The sequence below is a fragment of the Prunus avium genome, chromosome 1, assembly GCF_965620075.1.
Source record: "Prunus avium chromosome 1, drPruAviu1.hap1.1, whole genome shotgun sequence".
In the NCBI taxonomy this organism is placed as follows: domain Eukaryota; kingdom Viridiplantae; phylum Streptophyta; class Magnoliopsida; order Rosales; family Rosaceae; genus Prunus; species Prunus avium.
The window spans coordinates 58,343,919-58,358,706 of record NC_142284.1 but is presented as its reverse complement, the minus strand read 5'-3'; the positions used below and the strand labels follow the sequence as shown (position 1 = coordinate 58,358,706).

General features: G+C 34.6%; 1 protein-coding gene across 2 annotated transcripts; it reads left to right on the top strand.

Moving 5' to 3' along the window:
- Positions 1 to 125: 125 nt before the first annotated feature.
- LOC110772069 (MIF4G domain-containing protein / MA3 domain-containing protein) lies at positions 126 to 8,942 on the top strand. 2 transcript variants are annotated; one of them, XM_021976445.2, is made up of 11 exons: positions 126 to 319; positions 448 to 527; positions 718 to 1,628; positions 2,605 to 2,704; positions 2,790 to 2,875; positions 3,393 to 3,475; positions 3,832 to 3,959; positions 4,039 to 4,140; positions 5,950 to 6,243; positions 6,339 to 6,461; positions 8,378 to 8,942. In XM_021976445.2, the coding sequence occupies exons 1-11, from the start codon at positions 316 to 318 to the stop codon at positions 8,756 to 8,758; spliced, it is 2,292 nt and encodes a 763-aa protein (XP_021832137.1). In that variant the 5' UTR covers positions 126 to 315; the 3' UTR covers positions 8,759 to 8,942. The 2 variants fall into 2 exon arrangements, with proteins under 2 accessions (XP_021832137.1, XP_021832139.1); XM_021976447.2 differs by lacking the exons at positions 2,605 to 2,704; positions 2,790 to 2,875.
- Positions 8,943 to 14,788: the final 5,846 nt, after the last annotated feature.

Sequence of the window (14,788 nt, the reverse complement as noted above, 5' to 3'; positions counted from 1 at the left end):
GGTGCGTTTCAACTTAAATGAAATAGAGAAGCCTAGCAAATCATACGACGTCGTTTCATTGAGAACCTATAATAAAAAAGAAAATTAAAAATATAAATAAATAGATAAAACACGCGGGCTCTCATCTTCTTCTTCTTCTTCTTCTCGCGCAGCTGGGCCTCACAGAGATAGAAAGCGGCGCCTCACTGCGCGAACGTTAAGCGTGCAAACAGCGCGAAGGCCTCCGGAGATTTGCTGCCGCCTCGCATCGACGCGTGCTTGGAGGCTGAAATCTTAACTGGCAGTCAGTTTGTTGAGGAAATTCAGTGAGGAAGTATGGGTAAGTTTCATCTTTGTCGTTATTGTTTTAATACATTCCTCGTGCGTTTTCGTTTGTGTTCTTTGCCTATGGTTTGAGTGTTTGAGGAAGATGGAGAAAAAAAAAAATAATTGATGCATATTTAACAGAGAAGTCGAGACGAGAAAAGCGAAAAGAAGCTCGCTTGTCGAAGAATGCAAGAAACCATGAGTCGTGGCTCCAACATAAGGTACAGTGTAGCAGCAAAAATATGCTCTTTTTTTCTTCTATTTTCTTTGGCAGCAAATTTTTCTTATGGATGTGTTTTTTTAGTTGTAAAGATTGTTGTTTTGATGCTATGTTGTCAAAACTTTTTCCCGTTGAAACCTTAAGTTTTGGGACTTTTTTATATAAATTTAATGTGAATTTAATGTGTGCAGAAAATTCAAAAGGATAAAGCTATTTTTGTCAAGTCAAAAACTGTAGAGAAAACAAAAGATGGGCATACAGCTGAGGAAACAGAAGTTAAAGCTAGATCAGAGTCTCCGGAACAGAAGGATCATAAAGTATCGAAGGCGGTTAAAGAAGAAAAGGGGTCAAAGAGAACCCCAAAAACGAATTTTGAAAAGTATCTTGACATAGATAGGAATAGGGGGGAGGAGGATTTGGAATTAGAAAGGAAACTTGCTAAGAAACTCAAAGTGAAGGATGGAAAATTGAAGGGTGAGGATTTTGGTCTTAATGTGTTGTTTGAAGGGATCTCAGCTGTTGATTCCTTAGGGGAAAAAGAAGCGACATATGTTGAGGCATTACCTGCCAAACAATCTAAGAGTAGCTCTTCAGGCAAGAAATGTAAAAAGGATAAGTCATTGAAGGACAGGCTAGAAAATGAGCTACCTAGTGACTTAACGGTTGAAGTTCCTGAGGTGGCAGTAACTGATGGTGTGGAGGTGGAATCTGAAGATGTTTCTTCCAAGATATCATTGAGGAAGAAACATAAGAAGAGAAAGTTGCTGGAGGAGACAGAAGAAGCCAGTGACATGACTTTTGATGTATCTAAGAAAATGAAGTCATGTGCTACAGAGATGGCATTAGAAAGGGCTCCTGTGAAGGCACCTGAAAAATATGTTGCTCCTCACTTAAGGTCTCGTGCAGGCAATGAGCCAGAAGAGCATAGTCAGATCCGTAGACGAGTGCGAGGTCTTCTGAATAGGCTGTCTGAATCTAACGTGGAATCTATTACAGGAGACCTGTCTGCTATATTCCGTTCCCTTCCTCGCGGCATCGCATCTCAGATGTTCAGTGAGGAGCTTTTAGCATCTTGTGCTGGCGGTCCTCGTGGAAATGAACAGTTAAGTTTTAATTGTTCTATTTCATGCTTATCTTTTTTCCCTCATGGTTGGGTCACATGAACTTACTAAAGCTTGATACTATCATACTAGTATCTTCAAGTGCAGCCTGCTGCATGGAGATTCGTAGTTTCATTGTGTGGCTTGGAATTGGATTTGTTGAACAGCATTATACAATCTCCTCTTGCCAATGTGTTTTCCGGTGTAATATATGTCGGTCTTTAAATGAAAATTTTGTTGTCATTGAAATAGATTTCGTGTATGTCTTGCATAAGTTTTGGGAACGAGGACTTAAGTTGATCTGCATGTTTGTCTCTTCCTGTGTTCACAACAGGATCTAAAATTTACTTTGGGGCTGTAATGGTTAATAGAGATTATAGAAATTCCTAGGAGGAAATATATCATCCCCAATGAATCATTGAAGAACTTTGGCTATTGGCTTTCCTGCGAAGGCAGTCAGATATGAAAGATAGATCAATAAATAAACTTTCCCATTTTATGGTATCCCTCAAATAATTTTTTTGAATCCTTCTTTCTCAAGAGGTACTGTTGTATCCATTTATGTAAGTTATTAGTATTTCTCCTTTTTGTTGAAAGCTTTTCTTTTACTGTCGGAAGAATTTTAGTAGATAAATTCTAACTATAGGAGAATCAGTTAGTTTTCCCTTCCCATTTCGCCTAACATGGAGCACAGCAAGTTATCTTTATGGAGACAGCATATTTCATTTTAGTTTATTGATCAGAGCTTTTAGATTTTCACATATCAAAAGTCAAACAGATTATAGCTGTCCATTGCTATTGTACATGATATACTGTTCCTTGTAAATTTGAAGATGATTGTTTATGTTTTGATCAGATCACTAAATTTTTCCCATCATAATTGGCTATAAAGCTAATCCTTTTTTCTATTAAAATATATATATATTAGTGTTTCAATTCGTCCTTGTATTGACTTGTTTACGCGTTTTTGTTGTGAAGATATGCTGCTGTTTTTGCAGCTCTTGTTGCAGGCATGGCCTGTTCAGTAGGAATTGACTTCAGTGCAAAGCTTATGGCTTCACTTGCGAAAACTTTTGATGTGGGTCAATAACTTCTTCAAGTCTAATGATCAATTTTTTCAAAAGCTTTTGATTTAAAGTTATACATCTGGTTTTCTGTTTTAGGATGAATACCACAAAGAAGACAATATTTCCTTGAGAAATGTTACTCTTTTACTTTCTCATTTATGCATATTTGGAGTTTGCTCAAGGTAGGCCACATTTATCTCAAACATTTATTACAGTGATCTTTATTTGAGTTTATAAATTTTGGCAGGTTAGTTTCACTCACTAAACCTTTCTAATGCCTAATAATATGTTTGCTTTGATTGAAAAGGAGTCGATCTTGACATTAGCATCGATAATTGTAGTCTAGTTCTTAAGTTCCTTTACAATCACTCATCATTTCCAGCTAGGTTTCAAACTTGGCTGTGCATTACATCACAGTACAACTAAAAAGTGGCTTCTATTTACATGAATCTAAGGGATTAACTGTCAATATAGCATGACACAGTTATATGCTTGGGTATTGATAGTAAAAAAGGGGAGAAATATTTGCAATAATTCTAGAAGCTAAATCTCTTACTGGAGCTACCCTATTAAAGACTTGTTCTTTGATTAGTAAATTACATTTTTCTCCAGAGTTCTGTTTCAATGAGTATATGTTACAATGTTTCCTGGGATGGAAACCCCTTTTCTAATTGCTGTTCTTGTGGTGATGCTTTTCAGTGAATTGATATATGACTTTCTGATTGTTTTGAGCAAGCAGTTAACGGAGGTTGATGTCTCTACAATCTTGACAGTTTTACAATGTAAGCCTTTTTGAATTTCTACCGTCATCTATGTATGAGGCCTTGGCGTCCATAATTTTTTTTACATTTTGACTTGGACATGTTAACTTTCATTGCTGACAACAACAAGCCGCGGATGTGGCATAGTGTTATTAACTTCTTGGCAAAGAGTTGCATGTTAAGGCTGCATTCATATATGAAAATATAACTTCATATTTCTATCATGCTGTGTTTCTGCATTTTGTCTGTCTCTGTTCATGTTTTTAGTATTCTTTTGCAGAAGCATTATCTACTGTACTCTCAAATTAATTTGAAACGTCATTAAGGCTCGTGAAATTACAAATAATTTCTAACAGGAATTGTCATTAATCAAACAGGCTGTGGAATGAAAATAAGGGCTGATGATCCTCTTGCAATGAAAAATTTTATTCAAAGTGTTCAGAATAGAGTGAATGAGCTAAAAGCCTCCTGTGGAGATAACCAGGATAATACTAACAGCAAAAGAGTAAGCTATACATCTTTACTGTGAGAACTGTTCTAACTCTTTGCATCAAAATCTGACAATTCTAATATGATACTCGCAGATGGAATTCATGCTTGAAACTATATGTGACATCAAGAACAACAAAAAAAGGTCTAAAGAAGATACTGCACAGCATACCAGAATAAAGAAATGGCTACAAAAGGTTTTAATTTCATTTACGTTTTCTTTACTGTTGCTTCTTTATTTTAGCTTGGGATTGTTGTGCAAAATGTGATCTGGTGATTTTTTAAACTGATCAAATTATATTGTACACATAGGCTGAAGAGGCTTCTATCAAAATTAAGTGCCGTGTGGAGAGAGGGTCAAATGCTCCACCTTTGTTGATACAAAGTTTACAAACTGCAAGTTTAAGCTAGTTTAGAAACAAAGTATTCTGGCATAGCTATGGTAGTAGAGCTTTTTCAGGAAAAGTGTTTGTGTCAGTTGAGCGTTTTTAAGAAGTGATACCCAGAAGCTGCCCGTATCACCAAAACCAAAGAACTCTGTTATTGGCTATACAAAAGGGTATAAGAAGTTTAGTTAAAATTAGAAGGCTAATATTGATTCGTTAAAATGATTCAACATAAGCTGTTCCTGGAAAAGCTGCAAATTGGTTCTTCTCCAAAAACCCATTTTCCAGCTTCCATGGGGATGGAAAAGGCAGATTTTCCAGTGCAAACAAACAGCTTAAAGAAACACACACAAAAAACAAACAAAAGAAATTATATTTCCACAAAAAGCACCCTTTGATAAGCTGTGCCAAACAAGCACTAATTAAACAATTTAGAGGTATAATCCAAATTCGGTGTTAGGGTCATTAGGATTCTTATGGTCTAGTTAGTTGCTGGTTATGACAATTTCACTCTAAACCAGGTTATTGTAAACTTAAAACCTAATCCCCTTTTTCAACTAACCTTAACCTAGTCTTTTGATACATTATACTAGTTTGTCTATGTCTTGTGCTATGTGATCATTCTGGCAGCAAATGTTCTCCTGATGCCAACCAATATTTTACCTAATTTAGTTTTGATGTAACCTTTCCTTTCTTTTACCAATAAACGTTGGACTTACCTGCCCTTCTTTACACCCTACAAGCTAATGAACTATGTGAGTTAGGTTGGTAATATCTACTTGACGATTGGTAATTGTTCTACCTGTGTATTCCTGTGATTCAATCTGCACCACACTTAGCCCATCTATATCTTTTAAGTTGTTCTAACACTCAAATTAGAGAATGTATGTTTAGTTGTATAAAAAAGGTAGTTTAATTATATGAATAGCCAATGGAGAGAAAATGTGCAAAAAATGCAAAAGCAGAGTAGTTATATTAAGTGATGTAAGGGTTATTGCCAAGCCCAACTGAGTCTCCCACCCCTTTCCATCCTGGTAAAGGTTAAATTTATTCTTATGCCCATGGTTCAAAACAAAGAAACTTTTAGCTGGCACCTTTGTCTTTCATGTGATTCCGGTAATTTAGAGAAATATGAGACAGTATTAATTACTAATTGCTGAGATATTAGGATGAGGAAAGCTATTATGAGGTTTCCCTTATCTGCTTTGGTTGTTGCCTCTCTCTCTTTCTCTCTCTCAGCCCTGGATATTCGTGAGGAATGTTGAAAATGTAAAACCAATTATGCATCCTTTTATCATATATGCAAAGCTTACTATAATTTCATTAGGAAAAGGTTAGAGCAAAGACCATGAACTTGATAAAAAACATTCCGGGCTACGGTTGATGACTTTTCTTGGCCCAATCAAAACGCCAAAACTTTGATAAGCATGCCTAGATGACCTGAAGTAGTGCAGAGCTAATGCTCTCATGATAAGAAAAAACTATGGTAGCCATGTCCTAGTGAGAGAGATATAAGTGCCATAATTTTGTTTGTTAGACACTGAACAAACATTTGTGTTAGACATTTTTGTGGCTTTCACAAGGTTTCATTGTCTTTACATTCGATAATTTTGTTTTCAGTTGAGGGTAGAAGACATTTTAATACGAGGGCTCAAATGGAGCAAACTTCTTGATTCTGATAAGAAGGGCCAATGGTGGTTATCTGGGGATATGGCCTCATCAACAGACAACGTTGAAGAGGTTGCCAACACAATAGACAAAGAGGTTCTTGAAGCCCAGAAAATGCTGCAGCTTGCTGCTGAACAGAGAATGAACACTGATGCCAGAAAGGCAATCTTTTGTATAATTATGAGTGGGGAGGATTATATTGATGCATTTGAGAAGCTTCTAAGATTAGATTTGCAAGGGAAGCAGGTGGGTGCCATCTGATTTGGTTATTTATATACTCTCTTTTTTTCTGTCATCTTCTATTGTTTTGAAAAATTAATTTTTCTATGTTCTATGTACAGGACAGAGAGATCATGCGAGTTATTGTGGAGTGCTGTTTGCAGGAGAAAGTGTTTAACAAGTATTACACCACCCTGGCTTCCAAATTCTGTGAGCATGACAAAAATCACAAGTTCACTTTACAGGTGTTTTTTCTGTCCATTTCACAGTTAAGATGGCATATAATTGGGAATAAGGAAGAGGTAGAAGGAAATTGATAGCGCTCCTGTTTAGTAATTCTGACTTATTCGTAAGCCTATCACAATTTGATTGCCATGCCAAGTATTCGTAATTTGTGTTCTATTATATGTGGTCTTTATGTGACCAATTACTTAGGTTCTATCATCTGTAGTCTGTATGTCACTTAGCCTGCTTGTGGTATTGACCTTGCAAGGGTGAGTTTTGAATATTGCTTGTCAAGAAACTGATGTAGTGCGGATTGAGAACCTTATAACGTATTGTTGAGGGGTCTGGGTCGTAGAAGAAAACTTTATCTAAGGAGCAAAAGGGACTTGTTTTATAAATAAAAAAACATGTTGTTGTTGGGACCTTCTGGTAGCAGTGGAAAGCAACCTTTGAGGGGAAAGGTTGTGGAAACTATGTGACGATGAAGGTTTTATTTGGGGAGCCAAGGGAAGAGAACTGAAGTTTAAAGAGCTGATCAAAATACGGAATTTGTGTAAGAACTGATTTAACTCTAAACTGTGTGAGACAAACTTTCACAACTGTTAACATGGGCAATCCAGCCTTGCATGTGGGCTCCACATCTAACTTTCATAAGTAAAATATGAAAGATAAGAAACTGGATTATTTTTTCTGCTGCCTGTTACAAGAGAATAACATCCGAATAAATGAGTTCAAGATGTAGTTTTCAAACTTTTTGTAGTTTGGTTGTAGTGTGTCTAAATTCAAGATTCCAATGGGTTTAGCTCATAGTGTATAGTTTATTTCCTAGGACATTGTGGTAACCAATGAAAATGTGAACGTAAAAGTGATAATGCAAAAAAAATTGTACTTTGGATTTGGTAAAAGTGCACAATAATTGTTCCCATAAATTTGTACTTCAAAATTCCAATTGGTTTAGCTCATACGGCGCACTTGAATGGACCATACCTTTTTTGGATATTTAATCAATGCTAGGGAAGCTCATGTCTGTGGTAGTTCACATTACTTACAAGGCTACTTTCAGTCTTTTGTATGTCATGAAAAATTGGGATATTGTTATCTTCTATTTTTCTGTATTGGCTTGCAAATCAGAAGTAGCTTCTTAGGCAGGTTCTCAGTATTGACTGGAATGCATTTGGTTCATTATCGGTGCATTTTTGTAGAGGCTATAAAAATTGTAACCTCTAAATCCAATTAAATTAAATGGCACTGTTGACAAGCATCATCTCTATACTTTCTGTAGAAGGGTTGTATTGCTATTACTTCTATCCAATTAAAAATTATAACAAAATAAAAGCGTAATCATGGAAAGAATATTTGTCAATGAGAATTGTAAATAAGATTAGTTTAATGCTTTTGCTTTCTGAGTTCTCCTCTTTACTTGTCTAACAGGAGTCACTCTCTGCATGATTTGTGAGCCCTTTTGTGGCTAATATGTAATTGTCGTGCGTAAATTATTTGATGGTTAGTTCAAGTTGCATTGCCATTTTATTTCTGTTTCTTGTCACCATTTATGAGTTTTTATTTGAGTTTAGAAACGTATCGATGATTGAAGCATTGAAGTTGTTGATATGTAGAGCTGCATTACTTAAGATTTTATGTTTTGCAAATAGCAAAAACGCACATGTGGGCGCTAAAGTTCTAGAGTGGTCCACTAAGGGAAAGGAGAGTTCAAGCCTCGTGTCTCACTCTTTTTCATTAGGAACCAAAATTGCGGATATGTCCTTACAGTAAATGCTTAGTGAAAACTTTTTATTTAGACCTTAGATTGATTTTAATGTAAAATGCAGAATCCAGATTAAATATTAGCCTTCTATTATTTATAAAATTCTGAAAATTTCTTGTGTTTTTTAACTTTCATCTTCTAATATTTCCTGTATCTGTTATTCCTCCACAGTTTTGCCTTTGGGACCATTTCAAAGATCTGGAGTCAATGCAGCTTACTAGGTCAATGCACCTAGCAAAGTTTGTAGCAGAGATGGTATCCTCTTTCACTCTCTCCCTTGCAGTGCTGAAGACAGTAGATCTAGCCGACATCAAGCAGCTAACAGCAAAAAGGATAATGCATTTCCGGATGCTTTTTGAGGCCATCTTTGAGTATCCTGATAGCCTAATTTGGAATATATTCACTCGTGTAGCTGTTTCCCCGGAGCTCGAAAGTCTTCGACATGGGATTGAGTTTTTCGTCAAGTATATTGTGGAAACCAATAAAGCCCTCAAGGATAAGTTTAAGCTTGCAAAGAAAGCCCTGACTAATGTTGAAGGAGTTCTCATGTGATTTCACTAATTACTCTCTGGCTGCACCAAATTTTGTAGTTTAGATTTTTGTTTGGTTACCCAATAAATTGGATGACAGAATGCACTTGTTTTTTTACTCATTTATTCAAGTAAATATATGTGAACGAGCAAAGCATGCTTGTAAGAGAGGAACATGCATGATGCTTGGTTTGCTTGTTCATTTATTTATTTTGCAAAGCTAACCACCTTCTGGATGTGTAGCGTTTTTAGCTGTTACTGTTATTTTTTGGGAAAAATTGCACAAGTGGCACACTTTTCCACTTTTGTGCAATTAGCACCCGAACTAAATTTTCTTTCTAATCAGCCACTCGAACTTCACGGGCTGTTACAATACAAAATGGAAACAAAAATTGATATAGGAAAAATTAATACACATATTTCACCTATGCAAAAGTATGGGACAGATGATTAGCAGGTAATTGTGCTTTATGTAGTTGTGATCCTAGTTAGCATTTTTCCGTTTAATACTTGTATTATATACGTATGTATGTACTTTTAATAGTACTTTCATTTTTCATATACGTCTTAAAGACTAGGTAAAATACACATTTTTTAAAAGCAAACATACAGTACATGTATTATATACTTACGTATGTATTTTTCATGTTTAATACATGTATTTTTTACAAAATTTTGAATAATACAGATAAAATTCATGTACTATCTATGTATTTTTTACATATTATTGATATATATATATATATATATATATCTATATTATATAGCGGCCAAACTTTCCAGTTGTATCTTGCCAAAATTTTGCGACTGAAACACGCAAGTATTTTATTCGTACTTTTTTCGTTCGGTATTTTACTAACTAGGGTTGTGATTGTGAAGAAATTATTGGTTGTTGGAGTTTATTCTTTTCCACATGAAAAATAAGCAAGAATAGAGAGCCTCATGCATAAACCAAGATTTCTGGCCAACCAATAATTCTGCACCATCAATTTGTAATTAATGAGGGTGGTGGATAAATGAAGTAATTATGCAATTAAAGAGCATTACAATATTTGAGAACTCCTACTCTTCTTGGTTTGATAAATGTAGCTAAATATGGTTTAACTCTTGCTATAAATAAACGCATACAGTTCGAATCTGACATAACAAGTTCCAAAATAAGCACCCCCACCTATTCTTCCACAACTTTGATTTAGAAGTTCCGTCATTGCCATACCAAGTCACTTCTTGCAAGTTTTTTTCGGAGAGATCTCGAGTACATTGAGTCGCACCACCAATTAAGCATACAACAATGGAAAACCACAAGTTAGAGAACATAATTGCTTTATCAAGTCATGAACTTTTTGATTATAAACAACAATGGAGTATCAACAAATTTGGGATTCAACACATAAACCCCGTTATACATATCAATTTTACCAAAGAAATGTTTATTTGAAACTTTTACAAGACCATTTTCGTACCAAATTATAGCTCCTTTATTGGTAGGGCAGTATTTGCGAAGCTGTAGGCCTGCTCCTATGATACAACTTGTACAAGGATGTCGGCCTTTTGCATATAGCTCTCATGCCAAATTGTAGCCCAACACTGTGTTAACCCGTATATGAATTGATAACAAAGCTAGTTTGATATGCTGTGATGGGAGGCAATTTAGACAACCGTATTAGTAACTGAATCAAGTTAACGTCGTAAGTTCCATTTGCCGGAAATTTTTTCTGATTAAAACAGTCATACCCCACAAGAGAAGCTCCAAAGGCTGCATGAAGAAAAACATTATCGTCTTGAGCAAAACATTTCGATGGAAATGATATGGGATTTAATGTAATTTTTATATGAACGTCAAAATGATATTGAAGTTATGGGCATGCTTATAGTATACCCACTAAAACTTACATCAGTTATAATAGTATACATATTATATACATTTAGAAGGTGGTGTTAGCTTTGAAATCTGCGTAGTTCTTTAAATAATATTATATCATTATACCTAAATATACACGCAAAAGAACATTTTCCTATATGTAATGATTCTTCTAGATGGACGTCCTCACCCTTTTTGTTTTAGTACTCGCAATTGGGTTGGGGATTTACACAAATAATCATGTTTTGGGGTTTCGAGTGGGTGGAGGTGGAAGAGCTCAACCAACTGAGTTATTCCCCACTAGCATGGACATTCTCACCTTAGTCTGTAATTTAAACTACTAAGATAATAAAATGGCTGATAATTAATTATCTCTACAATTTCTTGTGCAATGACTTCATGTGCACTGCCTATAATGGTATACCAAAAGGGAAAAAAAAGTAGTAAAACTAAAAAATATATTTCTTATTGGCAATTTCTTATGCCTAAACCAAAAGTTAAAAATAGTAACAAAGTAAATATAAAAAATTATTGAAAGGGTGAAGACTTTCACCTGTCCAATGCATGTAATCACGGTTTTGCCTATCAAATGAATCAACAAGGACACATATATGTATAAAGCCTATAAAGAATAGAAAATAACTCAAACTCATATTTTTGTATAAAAACAAATCTAGACTCTTTTTTTTTTTTTTTTAGTGGTCCAATTTTAAATAGGTGGTTCAAAGGGCCACATAAGGGACGCTCTGATAAAGAAAAAAAGGTGATCCCATAGGGAAGACATAAGGATCCCTTGTGGAGGAAAAAGTATTTGCTCTGAAGGAAATAAAGATATAAAACTCCTACTAAAATAAATAGAAGTTTCAACCAATACAATCCTAATGATTTTAAAAAAGAAAATCAAGACCCAACAGAAATTACTTGTTTCTCGAGATGCGGCTATAAGTTTCATTGATGTACTTTCTAATCTCCAATTAATGCTATTGGTCTCTTGGCGTGCGCGTCAAACTGGCCTTTTCTTTAGTTGTCAATATACTTTTTCATTATATATCTTTTAATCTTTATGTGTTTTATATATTTTTTTTCTTTCCAGAAATGTGTTTTATGTTTTCAGTTTTAATTAATAAAACAAATGAAAAATATATAAATAAAGGTGGAGAAATGGATACAATTTGTCTATTGAAACTTTTATAGGGCATATTCAATTTTGGAGTATTTAAGAGTAGTTAATTTCTTTTATTTTATAAAAAAAAAAATGTTTGATTCAATTAACAAAGTCTGGATCAAACCCATAATATCCCACCATTGTTTCCTATAGCCCATGTGTTTGCAACAAATGTGTTGGCCTAAACGCATTTGATTTCCTTCAATTACAATAATGATGCCAAAGCTCTTCCGGATCTTCATCTCCTCTTAATTGGAAAGGATATGAGGCTTAAAGATCATATAGTTGTGTTGTGTTTGGGAAAAATATAGGGATGCGGCTAAAATATGAAGAAATATGACTTGTGATTGTGTAGGAGTTGGAGCTCTATGGTGGTGCAGCGTGGCGGCACAATGGAGGTTAGGTGGTGGTGGGAAACTGGGGTACTGATTCTTTGGGAAATTGGGACCTTTGGTTAATTAAATAAAATGATTTATTTCCTTTTCCAAAAATAAATTAATGACTCCTAAATATATGTTTGAAATTATGTTAATTTAAAAGTGATGATGTGCATATGTCACATTATTTGGGATCCAAATTTGGTGTCTTTAGCATTTCCCTTGAAATAATACATACAACCTTTCAGAGCATCTCCAGCGCAGCAACAGAACCGGGCAAAAGGCCCCCCTCGCAAGCCCAAGGCAGCTCCAGCGCTGCAGCCTGGTTTGGCGTGGGTCCCACCAGCCCGGGCAAGCCCAAGGGCAAGTTTCGCCTGGGCTTCAGCCCGAGGGCTGTGATGTCAGCGCTGACGTCACGAAATATTTAAAAAATCCAAAAAAATTTCAATTTTTTTTTTAAAATACCAAAAAATTATAGATGCTTTCCCTATAAATACATAACAATTTTATTCACTTTCTAAATTGTTTATATTTTGTTGCATAATATTTTTTTCCTTTCTTGCCTTAGACTTGCCCTAGACTTAGCCCTCATGGGTGGAACCACAAATGGCAAGGCTGACACTATTCACGTGAATAGTGGCAGCCCTTGCTTGCCCTTGCCCTAGACTTAGCCCTTATGGGTGGACATGCTCTCAATCCATTAAAAAAAAGGTGGAGAACTGGAGGTAACTACCACATCCTTAGTGGTTTTTTTTTTTAGTTTTTCTATTAAAACCCTACACTCCTCTTTGTTCACCCTATATTCTAAGTTTACTCTAGCTTCTAATTTAAATTTTCACACATTCTAAGAAAACTCCACTATCTTTCCAAACAACCCCTAAATACAAACCCAGAAAAGAAAAAACAAACAAACAACAAAAAACTCATCAACCTCACACCTCGCTATCTTGCCCCTCACCACTCTAAGTTCACCTCAACCTCACATTACTTAAAAAGATAAAAACGTTGTTGTCAAATGTGTAGTAGTATTATTCTATTATTATAATTTTTATAAAAAAAAAATATTTACTTGTTCAGCAAAGCAAACCCATATGGCAATTTCCATATTATATATCAATCAAAGGCTTAGGCAAGCATTGTTTCTTTGCTTTGCAGTCAAGGTCTGGTTTTTTTTTTCCCCTCCAGTTTTGTTTCTTTGATTATGACTATGATTATTATTATTATTATTATTTATGTTTTATTTATTTATTATGATTTGCCGTATTTTAGGGTTTGTGAAGAGAAGATGAGAATGTAGTAGGTTTCTTGGATTGAAATAGGAGTAATCTGGCAATAGAGTGTAGAGGAGTTTCTGTTTTTCTAAAACTTAATATGAAGAGTGGTGGGGGGGGGGGGGGGGTGTGGGGTGTGTGTATAGATGCATTAGGGTTAAGTATTAAGTTGGATAACTTTTTTTGTTTTTTTACACAATAATAAAACTTAAGAGCATAATAATTTAAGTATTGGGGTGAACAAAGAAAAGTGTGGAGTTTAAATGGAAAAACTCTTTTTTTTCTTGGAATCCTTAGTGGGTTCTGTGTTTTGTTTTGTTTTTTAAAAATTATTTAAATAATAAACATTTTACTATTTTACCCTCATAATAAGTCATTAACACTTTAGTTAATCAATTACATTTCGAGTTTTTCTATTTAAACCCCACACTTTTCTTTGTTCACCCCAATACTTAAATCATTAAGCTTTAAGTTTTATTATTATGTAAAAAGACAAAAAAATCATCCAACTTAATACTTAATCCTAATACATCTATACACACACCCAACCACTCTTCATATTACACAAAAACATAAACTCCTCTACACTCTATTTCCAAATTACTTTTTTTTTTATTTAAAAATCTAAGGAACCTATTACACTCCCTTCATAAACCCTAAATAAGGTATGTAAATAGTGGCTTGTAGGTCGTCAATTGAGTTTGACAATAGTGTTTTTATCTCTTTAAGTAATGTGTGATTGAGATGAACTTAGAGTGATGAAGGGCAAGATAGCGGGGTGTGAGTTGATGAGTTTTTTAATTTTTTAATTTTGTTGGGTGTGTATTTAGGGATAGTTTGGGAAGATAATGGGGTTTTCTTAGAAATTGTGAAAATTTGAATTAGAAGTTGAAGCGAACTTATAATATAGGGTGAACAAAGAGAAGTGCGGAGTTTAAATAGAAAAACTCTTACATTTTTTGAATTTTTGAATATTTTACCATTTGAGGCGTCTACCTTTATATATATAGATAGATATAACTCTATTAGTTGCATTTTATTGGAATTAGGAATGCGTATTATTTTTTTGTATTGTTGATATTATTTGTCACTTGTAATATATAATGTATTATTTTTACTTCTATTATGTTCATTTAACCCTCCGTTTGGATGAAGGAATTGAAAATTACATAGAATTCTAAAATGACGGAATTTAGATTTCCATCATTTCAATTTTTGGCAATTGCAGATTTCAGTGTTTGGATTTATGTACGTCGAATTTTGTAAATGGCACTATAGAAATATGTTGCATATTTTGGTCGAAATTAAACTTGGGAATTTGAAGCCCCAATTTCCACAATTTTTTCCTCGCGTCATTTAAGAAATTCAGCGCTTAAGT

Bases quoted from the DNA above. Each gene is read 5' to 3' on its own strand.
- LOC110772069 (XM_021976445.2), top strand. The intron at 1,629-2,604 runs GTTAAGTTTTAA...TTTGTTGTGAAG, and splicing joins GGTCCTCGTGGAAATGAACA to ATATGCTGCTGTTTTTGCAG. The intron at 3,476-3,831 runs GTAAGCCTTTTT...TTAATCAAACAG, and splicing joins AATCTTGACAGTTTTACAAT to GCTGTGGAATGAAAATAAGG.